Source organism: Sciurus vulgaris (genome assembly GCF_902686455.1).
Source record: "Sciurus vulgaris genome assembly, chromosome: 6".
NCBI lineage: Eukaryota > Metazoa > Chordata > Mammalia > Rodentia > Sciuridae > Sciurus > Sciurus vulgaris.
Window position 1 is genome coordinate 98850763 of NC_136466.1, and position 19863 is coordinate 98870625.

At 32.2% G+C, this 19863-nt stretch overlaps 1 protein-coding gene and 1 long non-coding RNA gene across 2 annotated transcripts in view; both read right to left on the reverse strand.

Moving 5' to 3' along the window:
• The window catches only part of RASA1 (RAS p21 protein activator 1), a 118080-nt gene that overhangs the window by 54469 nt on the left and 43748 nt on the right, over window positions 1-19863 (reverse strand). The window contains exons 2-5 of the mRNA XM_079144406.1: window positions 7936-8088; window positions 6695-6834; window positions 6030-6096; window positions 2534-2651 (exon numbers count right to left, since the gene is read on the reverse strand). Coding sequence (XP_079000532.1) covers window positions 2534-2651; window positions 6030-6096; window positions 6695-6834; window positions 7936-8088 — 478 coding nt within the window. The remainder of the gene's footprint in view (window positions 1-2533; window positions 2652-6029; window positions 6097-6694; window positions 6835-7935; window positions 8089-19863) is intronic.
• On the reverse strand, window positions 10687-19151 carry LOC306663845. The gene is made up of 2 exons (XR_013764563.1): window positions 19050-19151; window positions 10687-18827 (listed from the first exon to the last, which is right to left on the reverse strand). It is a non-coding gene; the product is annotated as an uncharacterized lncRNA (long non-coding RNA).

The window sequence follows — 19863 nt, forward strand, 5'->3', positions numbered from 1 at the left end:
CTGTTAATCTATATTTTCTCACCACTTCACTTTTTTTTGTTATTATAATTGTTTTTCTTAGAATGTCCTTTCCACTCACCACTACCTACCTATTAGATAAAACCTAAACCATCAATGCAGGATCTATTTCAAATGCTACCTCCTTGATGAAACATTCTGAGCCCCTAAAAAGTAAAAACAGACTTTTGCTTTGAATACAAAGGATATCTTTTGAAACTTACTTTATTCTATGTCAGTTTTCTATGATACAGTACAGTTATTCATTCCATAATAAAGGCTATAAGCATCTCAAGTCCTAAATATCTATGTTAACACCCATCATCATCATCATCACCACTACCACCATAAGTACAAGCATAAGGCCAGTACACAATTTTCATTGCATATCTATTGAACTATTTAGTACCTAAAGTACCTGGCACTGAGTTACCAATGAATAAATAATGAAGAAAAAAATAGAAAAATGGTCTAGCTGTACATGGACTTATGTCTTTCAATTGATGTCACTAAGTATCTAAATAGAATGAATTCTCTCACTCATTGAATGCTAGGTGTATGCAAGACAGTACGATAAAAGAAACAACCGTACAAATAATAGCATCATCACAGCCCTCTTTTAGAAAAGGTTTATACAATAAATTAATTTTATACAAGGTAATAGAATACAGAACTAACAGTGCTATGGAAACACAGGAGTAAACAATTTAGTCTAAGAGAATCTAGGAAGTCGTAAAATCTCTGTGAAAGAAGGAGGGACATCTGAACTTAGCTGTCGAAGATGAATCACATTTTACAAGGCAACCTTTAATGGCAGCAGTGGCAAGGAAGAGGGAAATGTATAAGCATAGGGACATTCATTACTCAACAAAGATTTACTCAATGCCTACTAATGCCAGACACTAATCAAGGCAATGGGGATGTATCAGTAAATGAGAACAAAATTCCACATACATTCTATAAAAGTATAAACATGCTTGAAGAACACTAATTAGAATTCAAGAGAGGGAAATTTCTTAAATATAGCTACTAAACAAATGCCTGAAACATCTTCATTGTCTAGACAATGTACAAATAGCTTTTTGACATATAAGGAATTCACTAACTTCTAGTAAAGCCCATTGTGAAAAATAATTCTAAATATTTGAATAAAAATGTTTGTAAGTTTAACCTGGAATTATTCCACTAGTAATTTAAAATATGACTATATTCATTTTTAGCAGCCACATCACACTTTTTATTCATACTGAATTATTTATCTTTTCCATTCCTTGTATTTATGTAAGGAATGTATGTATATACCCTTTATCCCAAACTGAGCTACTTTTTTTCTACAGGTAATGGGTAACTTTCACTGTTCCTTATTAAAATTTATCTTGCTAAATTCGATCCAGAATTCCAAAAGTTCAAGAAAAGTTCGATTATACTTTAATTTCTTTCAATAATCAGAATAGGGAAGAATGTGTTATAACAGGAAGAAGGATTCCTAACATAAAAATTCTACCTAAGAAATTTTATGGAACAACCAACACAGACAGAAAAATGCTTTAGTTTCAACATTTCTCACCTAAGCAGAATAAATATCTCAACTACTGTAGAATACAAAATACTCTTCTGGGGATTAGGAGTTCTAACCCCAGCTCTTTCACTAAGAAACAAGTGTGTAATGTATCATACCATTTCAACTCCTTCCACCTTTCCTCAGTGTGTTTTACTTTTGTTCTGTGAACTAAGACATATTTGCTAGAATAGGCAGACAAATAGTAGCAAAGTATATTTCACTGACATCTTCCTGGAGCAATAATCAAAGCACAGGCTTCAGTATGTTATCAACCCTGTGGCATAATTTAAAAACCGGAGCTTTGAGGGTTATAAATGATCACCAAAAGCCATTCTCTCTCTCTCTAGATAAATATGAAAGGTAAGAGTAGATTTCAGAATTATAATGTTTAATGTATTTCAGTGGTATTGAACACAGTCTCTGAAGTACAGATACAGCTGAATCCTATCTCAAAATGGATACAGAGGATAATTTTTACTATATACTAACATGACTAACAAAATATTATGTGACAACAATGAGAAGAAGGGGAATTTTCAAAATGTAGAATCATGAGGTAATTAATGTGTAATATAAGAGAACTTTTCCAAGATTAAATTATACATATATCTGGAAAATAAACAATCTGAAACTAAATATGTATAACCATTAGGGATTCCACTATTTAGACAAAATTTCATTTATGAGGAAGCCTAAGAAGGCAAAACTGGATCAAAATAAGCACAATGTTAACATTTTTAATTCATAATTTCTGAAAACTGGCAGCTACATATTATAACATTTAGCTTGTTTTTTAAAACAAGTAGTGTTTATTAAGAGTAAATACATTTTAACAAAAAATCTTCATATATATTAATTAAAAAGTCTTTCACAAAATAACTTCATTTACAGCTAATTACCTGAAGTAGCAACAAGTTCCCACTTTTAATAAAATATTTGGAATGTGGATTTCAGAATTTAAAAAATAAAACTTACCACCTCTTCTACTAGGTCTTCAACAATAAGGCCTTGTTCATCTGTCCTTAGATTTGTAACCCACATCCATCCATCTTCTAATTCATTATGAACAATGAACATATCTCCTTTTAAAAAACTAAAATGCCAATTATAAAGTTATTAAAGTTAAAAATTTTAAACATGGTCATTTGAATATTTATATACCACTACACACAGACATATGATATTGGAAAAAATGCAAGGGATTTGAATCAAAATCCTAGATTTTTGTTCTATTTCTGTCATTATCTATAACCTGAAGACTGTTAATAATCTGAATCTTAATTTTTTCAAGTGTAAAGTGGGTTTTATAAGATTACTTACACTATCTACATCACTGGGTTATTATAACATTCAAATTAAAATTATTATTTGTAAATGGTCACTGATTACATGTTTTGCAGTTTTGGGGGAATAAGTCCAAAGAAAATCAAACTGAAAAATTTTAGATTTAAATATTACGCTTTCAAATGTATGTTAGATATAAAAGTAAACACAAAATAAATATAATTAATATATAATACATATACATTTACTTCAGAAAAACTTAGATAAACAAAATTAGCTTTGTTATGTAGATGTTTATATCAACCAATATTTTTCTAAATAAAACATCAGGGCCAAATAAATTATTCCTTTCTAGAACCACATTAAAAAATATTCTGGTGTATTGTGTGCATTTACAAATATCTAACAACAAATCTCATCATTATGTACAACTATAGTGCATCAAAAAAATTGTGGGGGGGAAGTACAGATATCACAGTGAAGTCTACTATTATATATAATTATAATTTTCCAACATAAAAATTGAAGGAAATAAATAAATGAAAATTCTGGGTTTAAATGAACACTTGACAAAACTTTTTTTAAAAAATGCTGGGAATGTAGTGCAATGATACATCACTCATGTTTGAGGCCCCAGTACCACAAAAATCAAATAAACAAACAAAAACTGAGTGTGGTAGCACTTCATTGTTATCTCAGTTACCTAGGAGGCTGAGGCAAGTTCAAGGTGAGCATAGGCAATTTAGCATGACCCTGTCTAAATAAAAGGGCTGGGGAGCTAATTGTTATTAGAACTTTTCTGTGTTCAATTCCCATTACCAAAACAGAACCAAAATATGGCAAATTTAATTTCTTGGTTTAAAGTGGTCATAAGAGTATTTTTTAGTTTTTTCAGTTTCAAGTTGTTTTTGTTGCTATGTAAACTTTATGGCACAAAAAAACAAAAATTTAAAAAGTAAAACGTTTACTTGTATAAATCTAAGGCTCATTCTACATTATTTTGCATTTGCCCCCAAAATAAGCTAAAGTATGTCATTAAACCTCATTCATTTTCAGATGTTTTTATTTCAAAAATAAATTTAAAGGTATGCACAAATCTATAAATTACACTTATGACTTCAAAAGAATTTATATCATCAAATTAAAATTTATACATTCTAACTCTTGTTTAAATTCCCATTTTCCTAGAGCAGTAGTCCCCCTGCCTTCTTTTTTTTGTCATCTCCAGGACCCCTTTATACTCCTAGAAGACATTTATGTATATGAATTATATTTTTATTATTAATATCTGTTGATATTTACCATATTAAAATTTAAAACTTAACTCTTTTTAAAAAATTTTGTTTTGTATCTGTAGATGGACAGCATGCCTTTGTTTATTTTTATGTGGTGCTAAGGATCGATCCCAGTGCCTCACAAGCACTTTGCCACTGAGCTATAGTTCCAGCTATAAATAAATATTTACTAATTCCTTTTTTTTTTTTTTTTTTGGTACTGGGGATTGAACCAAGGGCACTTTACCACTGAACTACATCTCCAGTCCTTTTTATGTTTATTTTGAGATAGGGTCTCCCTATGTTTCTTATGGCCTTGCTAAGCTGCTGAAAATGGACTTGAACTTGTGATCCTCTTTGCCTCAGCCTCCCAAGTCACTGGGATTTCAGGTACATGCCATTATGCTCAGATTACTAATTCCTTTAATAATATTAATGTATTCCATTATGGAAGAAAATTAAAAACTTGACTTTTGCAGGTTTAGTGGGAATATCATTGTTTGACATTTTTGCAAATCTCTTAGTGTCTGGTCTAACTGGAAACTGAAAGATACTCAAATCTGTTTCTGTAATCTATTATAATTTTTTGCTGGAAGTACATGAAGAAAATATGGCTTCACACAAGTATGTAGCTATGAAAGTGTTAATTTTAATAGAATTTTCATATCATTGTAGATATTCTATGATACCACATCAGAAACTCAACAAGTGGTACCTTCTTGAGGATAAGCTGTAATATGAAATCTAAAACTATGTATCAAGGAACTCTCTGTACATTCTGGGAACAGCCATTGTTCTCCTTTGCACTCTGTTTGGATCTTTAACCTGTGCATAATTTTCTAACATCATACACTGATCGTAGCCTGGCACGATGGACACCCTATTAATTCCAGCAATGCAGGAGGCTGAGGAAGAAGGATCACAAATTCAAGAGCAGCCTTAGCAAGTTAATGAGACCCTTCACAAAATTAAAAATCAAAAGGGCTGCAAATGTGGCTCAGTGGTTGAGTACCCCTGGGTTCAACCCCTGGTACCAAAAAAATAAAAATAAAATATTAACTTTATTCGTCAAATTGTTTGAGCTACAGGACACCAGATTTAAAATTATTTCTGAGTTTGAGAGTATCTAAATAAAATTAGCATTTAAATTAGTGGACTACCCTCCTCAATGTTGGTGGGCATCATCATAATCCTTTTCAGTGTCTGAATAGGGAAGAAAAAAAAAAAAAAATGAAGGAAAAAGGAATTCCCCCCCTTTTTTTTCTGCCTCACTGGTTAATCTGGGACATTTCCTGCTATCTTCTCCTGTCCTTTGACTGGGATTTCCACTGAATCACAGGTTTTTAGGTGTTTGGACATGGAATAAATTACCCCACTGTCTTCCCTGGATCTCTAGTTTGCATATGGCAGATCACAGAACTTCTGGGACTCCATAATTGTATGAACCAATTCATCAAAATAAATCTCCTTCTCTGGAGAATTCTAGCTAATACATAGACCCTCTGAATGGGTATCAAGGATCCTCTGAGTTACACAGAACACACTTTGAGAACCTGCTACATGATCCCACTGGGAATTGACAAATTTTCTAAAACTCCTTAGTTTGAGGTTCAGCTCAGATCTCCCTTATTAAATGCATTGGTTCCTTTCTCTTTTTTTTTTTTTTTTTTTTTTTTTTTAACTGTCCTTTTAGGCAAAGATCACAAGGTATGGCTAACATCTGTTATCAGTCTAAAGTTAAGCCAAACCAGTAGTATGAAACGGTAACAAACCCCAAAATAAAGGCACTTTTGTTGTATCTTATTCCCTCAAATTCCAAACCTTTTCTAATCTAAGAGTAATAAATCTTCAATGTCTACCTCATTAAAATGCCTACTTCAGGTGTCTACTACACGAGAAATACTATAAAATACCTTATTTCATCAGTGTCTGGTACTTTTGTGTAAGGCAGAATGGCTCGCACACGCCTTCTATCTTCTACTGGCTAGAAACAATTAAGAAAAAAAAAAATGAAGATTTACAAAAGATAAATCATCTTTGTCTCAAAGTCAAAAGATATATGTCCGAACAAAGTTACAGCTAATAAAAGTTTACATTATACACTCCATAGTATCACTCACATTAATTTTAACTGACAAAATATTCAGAACCTAAAAATATTTGATGCTCTTGTTTTTTAGAAATTCTTTCAAGTCTAACCAATATGTGTTTTATCATGTAGTAAGAATGATTATTTAAACTACATGCAACGTAAAATTATCTTTGTTATGATGTAGAAGGTATTTCAACTTTTATAGCAATTTCCCAATTAGCACTATGAAATCATAACTGCTCCAAATATATTCAAAAATATTTTTGAGGCTATGAATTTTTAAAATGGAGTTACTTAATTAAATACAAAATTAAAGAAAAAATACTTTTTTAACAGAAATTATTAGCTTTGTTCTGACATTATAACCAAAATTAAAATTTAATATAACAAATACTTCTTGAATTATACATATCATAAACTAAATGAGTAAAATTCATTATTAAAGTAAAATGATAACGTTTCAAAGCCATTTTAGTTAAATTCTACTCGCCTCCGGTGGTGCAACTGGATAAAGTAGTTTTTCTCCTTTAAGCAAACAAGAAACGTGACTATAATAACCTATTAGGTCTGACAGTGAAGAAAAACGTCTTCCACCGATGTAGTAATCACCACACATAGCAATAATCCTGTTTGGACAGGAAAAAAATACAGTATAACAAAAATCTTATAGCCATTTTTTTTTTTCTGTGGTTCTGGGGATGAAACCTAGGTCCTAGCACATTCCAGACAAGCACTGTACCATGAAGCTACATCTCCAACCTACAGAGTCAATTTTAAGATCAAGTTTAACAAAGAAATTATAAAGCCATAAATTTCATATTCTTTTAAGTACATCCCTGTGTTTTAAAAATATCATTTACTAATATCTTAATCTTAGGCAAATTACTTGGGGTTCTTTCTCTTAAAAAATACATATATACATATACATGCACTTGATATGAAATACATATCACACTTAAAAACTTCAATTATATAATTCAATCAAATATTGGAAAATTCACCCTTGATATCTCCCCTTCATTTTTCATATTTAAGATTAAGTTAGTAATTTTAGTATGTTTTCTCTACCTAAAATTCATTCAAAGATATCGTGAAATTTATATGCACTTTAATAATTTTACCTAAGAAATTATTATACTATTAAATATTAAATTATATATTGGGTAAAATTATACTTTTTATAAATATTATGTAAGTATGATAGGACTCTTAAAGCTTATTTTAAAATCTAATCATATAATTTCACCTAAGAAATTATTATACTATCAAATATTAAATTGTTATTTTTTGTGTAAAATTATACTTTATATAAATATTGTGTAAGAAGTATGATAGTACTTTTAAAGCTTATTTTAAAATCTAAACATCAAAGATACATGATTATTTTATTAGTTAACATTATAGGTTCTATAGTCTTAAGTCTGTACTTAAACTTATACATTTATTCCAGCTTTAAACTTTTATCAGAGTTTATTTGTAATTCTTTGTACTTTAAAAGTGGTAAGTATATTTGGGGATTAGTAAAGTAATAATCAGTAATCATGTTTTTAAACAAAAAATATAAACCTTTCAACAATACTTATTCTAAATCACTGATTAAATCATTTAATTGATTGAGAACAAGTTTTCTCCTCTATTACTTAAATGTCAGTGGGTCATTCATTTTTTCAAAAGGAGGCATCAAAATAACTATACTATGCAACTTCACAATAGGAATAAAGACTTACCTAAAATGGTTGACAACATTTGTTTGGCTAAGAAATGAAAGTACAAAGGATCCTGGCCTCCGATCACTCTCTCTTATAAGGTAGCTGCCAGACTTTCCTGCCTGCCTGAGGCGTTCTTCTGCAATAGTTCGATCAAGTTTTCCATGATACCACCTAGAGGAAAAAAGATAAAGAGATTAGAATAAAAACAGCAACCATAAAATTACCAAGCTGACTGAAAATCATACTACAAATTTTAAATACCTACATGTAACTTAAACATGTATATTTTACTATGAACCAGTTATTGCAATTTTAACTCAATTGTTAACCTCTTCTCAATCTCTCTAAAAATATTCATTTACTCACTTTTAAGTCTGCTCTATAAACTCAGGCCTAATCATCTCATATACAAACCTCTCCTAGGGCTGGGAGTATTGTTCAGTGGTAAAGTGCTTGCCTAGTGTGTATGAAGTACTGGGTTCAATTCTCAGCATCACAGATAAATAAAATAAAGGTTGATCAATAATTTAAAAAAAATTAAAAAAGAAACTTCTACTTTTACCCATCTTCCTACCTCCAGGTTCATCCATTCAAATTACACATACTACTAAAATCAATTAGAAAAATAAAAGATAAATGGAAATTATTTATGTACAACTCATCTATGTATTAAGGAACCAATACTTGACATTAACAAGGCACATGGAATTTATGAGAAAATAAAACTTTAGTCAAGAGTCTGTGCACTATGATAGGAAAACAGAATGATGTTGTCAAAGGCTGTGGTATGTTTCCTTCCTTCCTTTACTTCCTTCCTCCCTCCCTCCCTCCCTCCCTTCCTTCCTTTCTTCCTTTTCTTTTTATCCCCCCTTTTCTCTTATTCCTTCTTTCCTTCTTTTTAGAGCTAAGGACTGAACCCAGGGACACTTTACCACTGAGCTACATCCCCATCACTTTTTATTTTTTAGTTTGAGATAGGGTCTCACTAAATTGCTGAGGCTGGCCTATGGAACTTAAGATGCTCCTTCTCCACCTCTGGAGTCCCTGGGATTATCCAGGCTGCTATTTTAATTTCTTATTTCTAAATAAAGGTGATTATTCCCTTTGATTCTGAGATGATCTACTCCATGACCATACATTTGAACTCAACTTCCCAAGTTTATTTAAAAAAACATGAGGGGAATAAATACCAACTTTGTCCCTTTAAGCTTCAGATAGTCTATTTAAATGACTGGCTATAACTAGACTATCCATGCTTTGAATCTATGCCTATAAAAGCCTCATGAACTGATATAAACAGAAACATACTTAGAAATAAATTGTTACATAGGCATGGAATGCAAACATATAAAGTAATCATGAAATATTCTTACATTGTTTTGTATGCTAGCTAAACTTATCCTTAGGTATCAGTGGTCTCACTTAAAATATTCAGAGAAAAACCAAAAACTTAATAAGTGAATTGTTATGATTGTATGTGAGATAGCCCCCAAAAGTTCATGTGTGAGACAATGCAAGAATGTTTAAAGAATAAATGATTAAGTTGTGAGAGTCTTAACCCAATCAGTGAATTAATCCCCCTGATGGGATTATTTGAGCAGTAACTAAAGACAGGTATGATGTAGCTAGAGGAGGTGGGTCCCTGGGGACTACCTTGCAGGTATATATTTGGTAGCTGATGAGCAGAGACTCTCTCTGCTTCCTAATCATCATGTGAGATGCTTCTCTTCACCATACTCTTTCACCATGATGTTCTGCCTCACCTCAAGCCCCAAGCAATGGAACCAGCTGTCTATGGACTGGGACCTCTGAAATCGTGAGCCACCAAATAAACTTTTCCTCCTCTACAATTTTTCTGGTGAGCTCTTTTAGTCACAGTAGCAAAAACATAAATGACAAATAAAACTTATTATACTACTCTATTTTTTATAAGCCTGCTATAATGAAAGATTAGTCTTGAGTAGGTTTAAACCCAAAAACACAAAATTGAGAACTTCTCCAAAGAATTTTTTCTGGTTTTCCTCTAAAAACAAGCCTATTTATTTAGAGGACTGTGCGTAAGAGTGCAAATAAAATAATGAGACAACTATACTATCATTATAACCTGGTAAGAAAAACATAATTATAAACTGTTAATATAGAGAAAGAAGGGGGGAAAACAATGTCTTATTATCTTTAAGGTGATTTGACAAAGTAAATTTTACTTTCGGGAGTTATTTTATTTTTATCACTTTTTTTTAATCTAAAAGGAAAAGTTACGACTAGAAATAGCTGGGTGCGGTGGTGCACACCTGTAATCCCAGCGGCAAAGCCAGCCTCAGCAAAAGCAAGGCGCTAAGCAACTCAGTAAGAGACCGTGTTTCTAAATAAAATACAAAATAGGACTAGGGGATGTGGCTTAGTGATTGAGTGCCCCTGAGTTCAATACCAGGTTATCCTCCTCCCCCCAAAAAACACTAGAAATCACTAAAGTTCCCTTTGAAGAGTTCAAATTTAATGACAAACCAGGATAGAAGTTTGAAATTTCAGACTACAAATTTATTCAGTTGTGAAAGTATGAAACAGTCTTAGAATATAAAATACAGTTTTTATTACCTAAGGCACTGGAGATATCCCACAGAGCAGATTTATAAATCAAAGGAAGACAAAATTAAGAACAATTTTAAGCAGGCCATTATTTTTGTTTACTTAAGTTTGTTAAATTTCTTCTGGTTTTTTTTTTTGGGGGGGGGCACAGGGTTTGTTGGTTTTTTTTTTTTGGGGGGGGGGACCTTTCTTTTACTGAGGCTGGCTTTGAACTTGGGATCCTTCTGTCTCAGCCTCCTGATTTCTTCAGAGTTTTAAGCAAAATATCAAGATTAAAAGATTTTATTTAATCGTCACTTTGTAAATTTAGCATGGGATGATACAAAAGTTAATGGAGTATTACACAATTTGTAGCTTTCAGTGTTTACATTTATGTATGTGAACCTTTTAGCATTAAAATGGGTAATCAGGGCTAGGGTAGAGCTCAGTGGTAGAGCACTTGCCTGGCAAATGTACGGCACTGGGTTCTACCCTCAGCACCACAGGAAAATCAACAAATAAAATAAAGGTATTATGTCCATCTACAACTAAAAAAGTATTTTTAAAAAATGGGTAATCAGTTCAAAATAGACATTAATCTAAACAGCTCTTTTTTCCTGAATATTGGTGATTTTCTTTTATGCCAAAAGTATGTAACTCTAAATACACAAAGCAAAATATGTTGATTATTGATTATGATGATAAACTGTGATTAAATTATCCAACAATCATCTTTTGGCATATATGTAATTACTTGATCGACTCCTCAAAAAGTTGTAAATTATTTCAAACTACCGCAAACCTCTGGCTGTACTGGGAAAACCAAATAAAATTAAGTATGAAAATTTTAATTATCATTGTTGTTTCCTTCAAATTATCATGGTGAATCCTAGCAACAAAAATATTTTAAATGCTTCTGCCCAGACACTTGTAATTTATTTTTAAAGCATAAAAAGCACTTTAACTAAATTGATACATGAGATCTGTATCCCATTAAAAAAAAAAATCAGAATAATAATTAACATATTAGATCTTTTTAAAATGTTCCTGAAATTGCACATAGCAATATGATATGCAACTAAAACAAATATTTTACAAATAAATCCAGTAAGGTAGGATTTAATTCAGATATTTCACAGATTCATAGAACCCAAGTAAATTTCTACATCAATTAAAACTATACATTGGTTTTACTCAAAAACAATGTTTCTCAATCTTTTTTCATCCACAAATCTCTTTTTATAAACATTCAAGAGATTCAGAAACCCTCAGGTAGGAGCAGTTCCTCATAATTATATTTTCTATTTAACTCCAGAAGTCAAAAAAAGTGCTACTTTTAACTTTCTTATATCTGTAACAGAATTTTATTTTAGATACAAAATGATAGGGAATATTCCTTCTCAAAATATAGCCTCAATAACAAAGATAATGACATTCTCCAAGAATGGACAGTTCCCTATGGATATCTGTCTAAAACATTCAATTTTTTAAAACATGCTAAGTTTTCTGCCTTTGCAAACAGTTATAGCAGCATTACAAAGAAATGAAAGAAAACATATTTAGTCAACCCCACTTGTATCCAAGTGTCTACAGTTAAGACCTTATTATATCTCTTTAAGGGTAGCTTGCTGATGATTGTTTTCAAATAAATTGTGGGGGGAATTCAATTGGGACCCAGATTATTTAAAATTCAAACACAAGCAAAAGTACCATATTGGAAAATAAGGAAATTTTGAGTATAATATGAAATTACTAAAATAATGGTAAGCCCAATCAACTAACTTTACAAATCTGCTTACATTTATGGCAGTTGTTAACTCACAGACTGTACCTGGTACATAGCAATAATTTTGAAAAGAGTTTCCTGAATGGGGGAAGAAGTGTTAAATCATAAGACATAATGATGAAAAACATGTTATTTAGTTCAACCTTCTTGCCAATGTAAAAAAAAAGAAAAAAAAAAGCATCCACAAAGTTCTGATCTTTGAAGACTATTATTCATGTCTAAAAAGAACATGAAACCAGATTAGGCTAATACAACTCAAAGAAGGATGGTTATATTGATACCCCCTAAACTTGTTCAAAAAGAAACTAATAGACCAATAGAAGACCTAGTCTTACTAGAAACGAACTGTCAGAAAGTTTCTTCATAGCTATGAGCAAAACTGTTATGCACCATTACCATCACTTGTAAAATAGGGAAAATACTTGATTCAATCTCAGTATAAATTAAATACTCATTCTAAACTCCTTTCAAAAATATGAAAAAAAAAAGTATTACATATATGGAGTACAATGGTTAAGAGTAGAGACTGGAGTTCTCAATCACAGCTCTGCCACCTACTTGTTGCAAATTACTTAATCTGAGTTCCAGTTTCCTCATTTATAACAGGATGTAGGATAATAGAACCTATCTCATAAAAGGTTGGCTTGATATTACAGGTCGAGCATCCACAATCTAGAAATCTAGAATCCAAAACACTTTGAAATCCAAAACTTTTTAAACACTGGCATGACACTCAAAAAGTTTCAGATTTTAGAATGCTTCAGACTTTGGATTTTGGATTAAGAATGATCAACCAGTAGTCTATGCAAAACCTGAAAAACTCCAAAATCTGACATAAAACTCTTTCCCAAGCATTTTAGACAAGGAATACTCAACCTATATATTAAAAGAGCTAATACATATAAAGATGCTTAGATGAGTGACTAATATATAGCAAAGGTCCAATAAATATTAATTATTATTAAACCAATATCAAGGCAGAATGAAGGACACTAAAGGATATAAAACCAAGTAGAACTTTATCAATGAAAATCTCAAATTTTATGACTGCTGCCTAAAGATGATCAAACTGGAAATCACCTTAAGTCCTAATTATCTTCCTATTTTCAAGTCTTGTTTACTGTCCATTTAATTTTGGGAAAAGAAGAAACTAATCTTTGTTTCTATTAAGGCACTGATTTTAGGAGAAAACTTCTTTCAAAACTTGACTTGGAGGCTGGGGTTGTAGCTCAGTGGTACAGTGCTTGCCTAGCACATGTGAGACACTGGGTTCAATCCTTAGCATCACACGAAAAAATAAATAAATAAATAAAGGTATTGTTTCCATCTACAAGTTAAAAAAAAAACTTTTAGATCATATATATTAATTAGGGTGGGAGGTGCCAACATATTCATAAACTAGAAATTCTTCCATTTGTCTTTGCAACTCTACAAGGAAACCCTTAAACAGCCCTGCTTTTTTCCCAAGGTGCATATATTCTTTGGAGAGATGGCAAGGATGATATATATTTTAACTACTGTGACTTAAATTTGTCTAATATAACACTTTAAAAAATATTTAATATTTTCCTATTTTAAAAATAAATTCTCCCTCTTTTTCCGTGTGTCTCTCTCTTTTAAGAAAGATGGGGAAAAGAAAAAGTAAGTTCAAGAAGTAAAATACCAATACCCTTAGCCAGTTTTGTATATTTTTGAGAAATCTTACAGGTAGATATGGAGTCCCTAATTTCATTTTCTTAGAAACACAAATTAATTTATCTAAGATAGCATAACATCCAAAATAAAACTACACATTACATAAATTAACAATAAAAGGGACATCTTAGGTAAGTTGTAGGAATCATTCTAGTTTTAAATGTCAAATCACATTAATAGTTTTGATTAATGTGTGCTGTGTACTGCTGGAGTACATCTGAGGGACCTTAAAGGGTACTTTTCAATCTGTCTTACGATCAGAAATAATATAGAAATCTATACAATGAAAAAGCAACCAATCTGAATATAAACATACTTCATTCAAATTGTACAATAATTTAAAACCAATGTGACAATCCTAAATGGAAACTGTCCACCACAGTAGAAAACAACTAAAATACTGCTAATATCAACAGATTTACTTTTTCTAAAAAGGAAAATAAACTGAATTTCCCTTTCACTTTTCATTATGCTCTTCCTTTTAGTTATATCACTGGTAGGCACTAGGTTTTTGTTGTTATTACATATTGAACCCAGGGTCTCACCCACGGGTACTCTACCACTGAGCTACATCTCTAGCCTTTTTTAAAATTGTATTTTGAGATAAGGGCTCCCTAAATTGCCCAGGCTAGTCCCAAACTTACCATCTTTCTGCCTTAGTCTCCCAAGTAGCTGGGGTTATAGATGTGCCCCCAACACCCCGTTGACACCAGAGTTCTTATAGAGAAACATATGCAGAAATCCAATTGCCAGGAATTTCCTCTCAAATGAATCAAGTGGTTGTATGCCTGATCATAAAGTTTTTCTGTAACTCTCAAAACCAGATTTTCTTATACATGCTTATACATGTCTTTTCTGAAATTAAACTGGTTATTTCAGTCTGCTGTACAAAGTATATATATTTGCTAAGACTATAAATCTAAAGTTTCTGTAATTCCCTTTTAACAAACAGTTCCTATAGTCTTTATAGGCTGAGCTGAAGGTAAACAAAAATAGTAGCTGGCAAAGATTTTCTCTTGTTCTGTAGGCTCTCTCTTCAAGCTCTTAATCATTTCCTTTGTTGTGCAGAAACTTTTTAATTTGAAGTCATTCCACATATTCATCCTGGTTTCATTTCTTGAACTTTAGGAGCCTGTGTCAATTTGTTGGGAGTGTTGACCCAATGTTTTCTTCTACCAGTTGCAGTGGTCTAATTTCTAGGTCTTTGGTCCACTTTGAGTTGATTTTTGTGCAGGATAAGAGACAGGGAATCTAGTTTCATTCTTCTACATATGGATATCCAGTTTTCCCCGCACCATTTGTTTAAAAAGTTATCTTTCTTTCAATGTATGTTTTTGGCACCTTTGTCAAGATCAGATGGCTATATTTATATGGATTTGCCTCTGTGTCTTTTATTCTATTACACTGGTCTTCACGTCTGCTTTTGTGATAGTACCATGCTTTTTTGTTCCTGTAGCTCTGCGGTATAATTTGAGATCAGGCATTATGATGTTCCAGATCATTCTCATTAGCCAGTATTCATTGGCTATTCTGGATCTTTTTTCCTTCCATATAATTTTAGAACTGTTTTCTCTGATTCTGCAAAAAATGTCATTGGATCTTTTCCAGGTACTCTTCCCAAATCAAATTAATATTCAGAATAAAGAACTCATAAAACTTAACACTCCAAAAATAAGCCAATCAATAAATGGACAAATTATCTAAACAGACATTTCTCAAAAGAGAAATACAAATGGCTAACAAATATATGAAAAGTATTCAACATCCTCAACAGAGAAATGAAAATCAAAACCACAATGAGATTTTATCTCACTGCAGTTAAAATGGCAATCATCAAGAATACAAATAATAATAAGCTGGCAAAAACGTGTGGAAAAGAATACACTCATACATTGCTGGTAGGATTGTGAATTAGTACAACCTTGAAAGCAGTATGAAGATTCCTCAGAAATCTAAAAATGGATCCCCCATATAACTTGACCCAGCTATTTCACTCCTTGGAATTTATCCAAAAGAACTAAAATCAGCATACTACAGTGATATAGCCACATCAAAGTTTATAGCAGCACTATTCACAATAGCCAAATTATGGAACCAGCTCAGATGCCCATCAATACATGAATGGATTAAGAAAAATCTGGCGTGTGTGTGTGTGTGTGTGTGTATACACACTCAGCCATAAATAAGAATAAAATAATGGCATTTGCTGGTACACGGGTACATCATACTGTGTGAAATATGCCACTCAGAAAATCAAGAGTCTGTTTTCTCTTATATGCAGAAGCAAGAGCAAAATAAGGAAAAGACGGTGGTTGGAGAAGGGATTAGATATCATAAACATAATGAGAACATCAGTAGAGTAGAAGTAGATCAAGAGGGAAGGAGGAGGGATGGGAAAAGAGCGAAAATGAAGGATGTATTTAACAAAATCATACTGTGGACATATATAAACATATCACAGTAAATTCTACCTTTATGTACATGTATAAAGAAAGCATCAATCAAAAATAAATAACTGAAAGGAAGATCAGTAGAGTAGAGGGAAAATGGGGAGGGAAGAGGAGAGGGAAAGGGGTATGTGAGAGGGAACTGAGGACTGAAATGGAGTAAATCAAATTCCATGCATGTATGATTGTGTCAAAATGAACTTAATTTTTTAAAAATTTTTAAAAGAATATAAATAATAATTATTAGTGAGAATGTGGGAAAGGTACATATATATCATTAGTGGCACTGCAAATTAATACCACCACTTTGGAAAGCAGTATAGAAATTCCTAAAGAGATGAGGAATGGAACCACCACTCCCTGATGTTTATCCAAAGGAATTAAAATCAGCATACTATAATGATACATGCATACCAATGTTTATAGAAGTGCAATTCACAATAGCCAAGTTATAGAATGAACCTAGGTATTATCAACATATAGATAATGAAAGTTATATATATATACACAACAGAGTTTAACTCAGCCATAAAAAAGAATGAAGTTATGCCATTTGCCAGTAAATGGATGGAACTGGGGAACATCATGCTTACTGACTCAGGAAGTCAAAAGCCAAAAGTTCTTTCTCCTTTGTTGAAGCCGAGATGGAGGGAGTAATTTAAAAAGGGGTGGGGGGAATCTCATCAAAATAGATTTTGGTGACCAACTGGACTCGTTTGGAAGACCAATAGAGTAGAGGAAGGGGACCAAGACAGAGGGAGGAGGGGAGGCACTGGGGAACAAAATTCACCAAATTATGTTATGTCCTTGTATGAATATACTACAATGAATCCCACTACATACATATTATGTTAATACAGTAATTAAAGAACAACAATAATAATAAAGAGGGGAGAAATAGAGTAGAGCAAGCATATCAGAGGGAAGGAAGAGGAAAGGGAAAGTACCAGGGAATGAGACTGATCAAATGTTGCATGTTTAAATATGGCATAATGAATCTCACTATTATGCATAATTATAACGTGCCAATGAATATTTTTTAATGTTAAGAAAAACTAACTTCTTAAAATGAAGGGAAAAGTAACGAAAATTCATACCATACTGAGTTCTCATATCACTATGCATAGAGGCTGAAATTAGGTTACTGGTAAATTCATTTGAACATCAACTAGTCTAAGCAAAATAAGAATAGTATCCCTTAGACCAACTATGTACATTACTTAAACTTGAGAAAAAATATTTGTATGTATATGTTGGATATTCTTGGTATGTTCAAGGCAGGTATCAAGAGTGTGAGAGAGAGAAAGAGAGAGTGTGTATGTGTGTGTGTATGTGTATATATGTGCATGTGTGAATGTATTTATGTATCTTAATCCAAATTAGTAAAAAGTTAAGAACAGAAACACATTTTCTTTTTTTTAACATTTTTTAGTTGTAGATGAAAAATTTAAAAATTTTATTTATTTATTTTTATATGGTTCTAAGAATTGAAACCAGTGCCTCACACATGCTAGATAAGTGCTCTACCACTGAGCTACAACCGCAGCCTCCAGAAATACATTTTTTTTTGCAACAGATAACATATTTACAGAGTCCAAAAAAAGGTTTTGTTTTTGAGGGAGTATTTCTGAAGGAACAGCACTGTCCTATATGTTCTATCCACCCAAAATTAAGTCAGATGAAAGACTATATCAAAAAAGTGAGAATCAATATAATGCATGTGTTAGACAAAAGTTTATACTGAAATTCACTCAACCAAGATTGTACATTTTTCACCACCTGTTAATTACCATCATCCTAGAAAGATAATGAAGGATAGAAAATGTCACACCTCTCAAAAATATGCAGTAATCAAATGTTAAAAGGGAGAGACACAAAAATAGTACACCACAACCTAGCAGAAAGCTAAGATCAGGTCCTACATCACATCTTCTGATCTCTTTTATCCGTGTACTCGGAGTTCTCAAAAAAAAACTGCTAAGTTTTACAGTTCAGTTTTTCTTAGAACTTCAACAATTATAATGTCCTGCTACTCAGTATTTGAAGAAAGGGCAAGGAAATGACTTGTGACCATCTGGTAGAAGGCACTGTTACAACATCACAGTAAACTACCTTGAAGTAATCCTTTACTTCAAAAGAAATTTTTTTTCTTGACAATGTTTGGTCTAAAACTTTTGAAAGCACTGGTTCATTAGCTACCTAATGCAACTAAAACATTTCTTAAACTTTATTTTAAGATATATCTTTAAATAACTGAACTTGAAGGTTAAAAAGCAAATTTAATATAACAATACTTTTTATTATTTAACATAGAGTCTTGGTAAGTTGCTGAGGCTGGCCTTGAAAATGTGATCCTCCTACCTCAGCCTCCCCAGTAGTGGGGATTACAAACATGAGCCACCAGTTCCTAACAGTACCTTTTATTTAGTCCATCTCCAAAAGATTATATGCCACTCATTATGCTTTAATGTAAAAATACAGTAGCAAACACTGAAGAGCACTATGATGTGAAAGTTAATGATCCAGTAGAGAATACAGACAAAATAAGCTATTACAATCTGGTGTAATAAGGAGTAGGATGCAGGGGCACGCAGAAAACATCTGTCTCAATCTTAAGATTTTAGTATATACTTCGTGACAAAAACTGATGTAGAAACTGCAACCTAAAAGATTAGGAACAACTTACTGGGAATAAGCAAAAAATCAAGAAGGTAGGTAAGAAGAATACCACAGGCAGAGAGTTTCTATCAGTTTGAATGCTACTGCAATTATTATGCTGATTTTTTTTGGGGGGGTGGTTCTGGGGATTGAACCTAGGGGTGCTTTTATCACTGAGTTACATCCCCAGTGCTTTTTATTTTCATTTTTTTATTTTGAGACAGAGCCTCACTAAGTTGCAAAGGGCCTTGCTAAGCTGCTGAGGCTGGCCCTAATCCTCCTAGTTGACCTCTTGAGTTGCTGGGATCACAAAAAAAGCACAGACATACGTAGTTTATTGATCTATCAATAGATATATGAACACAGTACTTCAAATATTCAAAATATACCTTATAAACCTAATTATCATTTAAGAGGAAATGGAAAGAATATAAGCTTTCAAATTAGAGACCTGTAATCTCAGAAATACACCTCACAGAACATTTTAAAGTTCAAAATATTTCAGATCTACCCTCTAAACTGGTCTCGGCAACAACCCTATTAAGGGTGTGAAGGATAGATATTATCTACTCTAGCACTCAAACTTCTCCAAAATGTGTCTATTATTCTCCTGTATGTACTCTGTATCCCAAACATACTTATTAATCAATGACTTTTTAAAGTACTTACTTTGTGTCAGGCACTGTTTTAAACATTGTTTTTTTCCCTATTTGCTTTCTCATTTTTAATAAATGAAAGTGAGAAAAGTATGCTTTACTCAAAGGTCATCCTAAAATTAAGGCATTTCCTATGGAC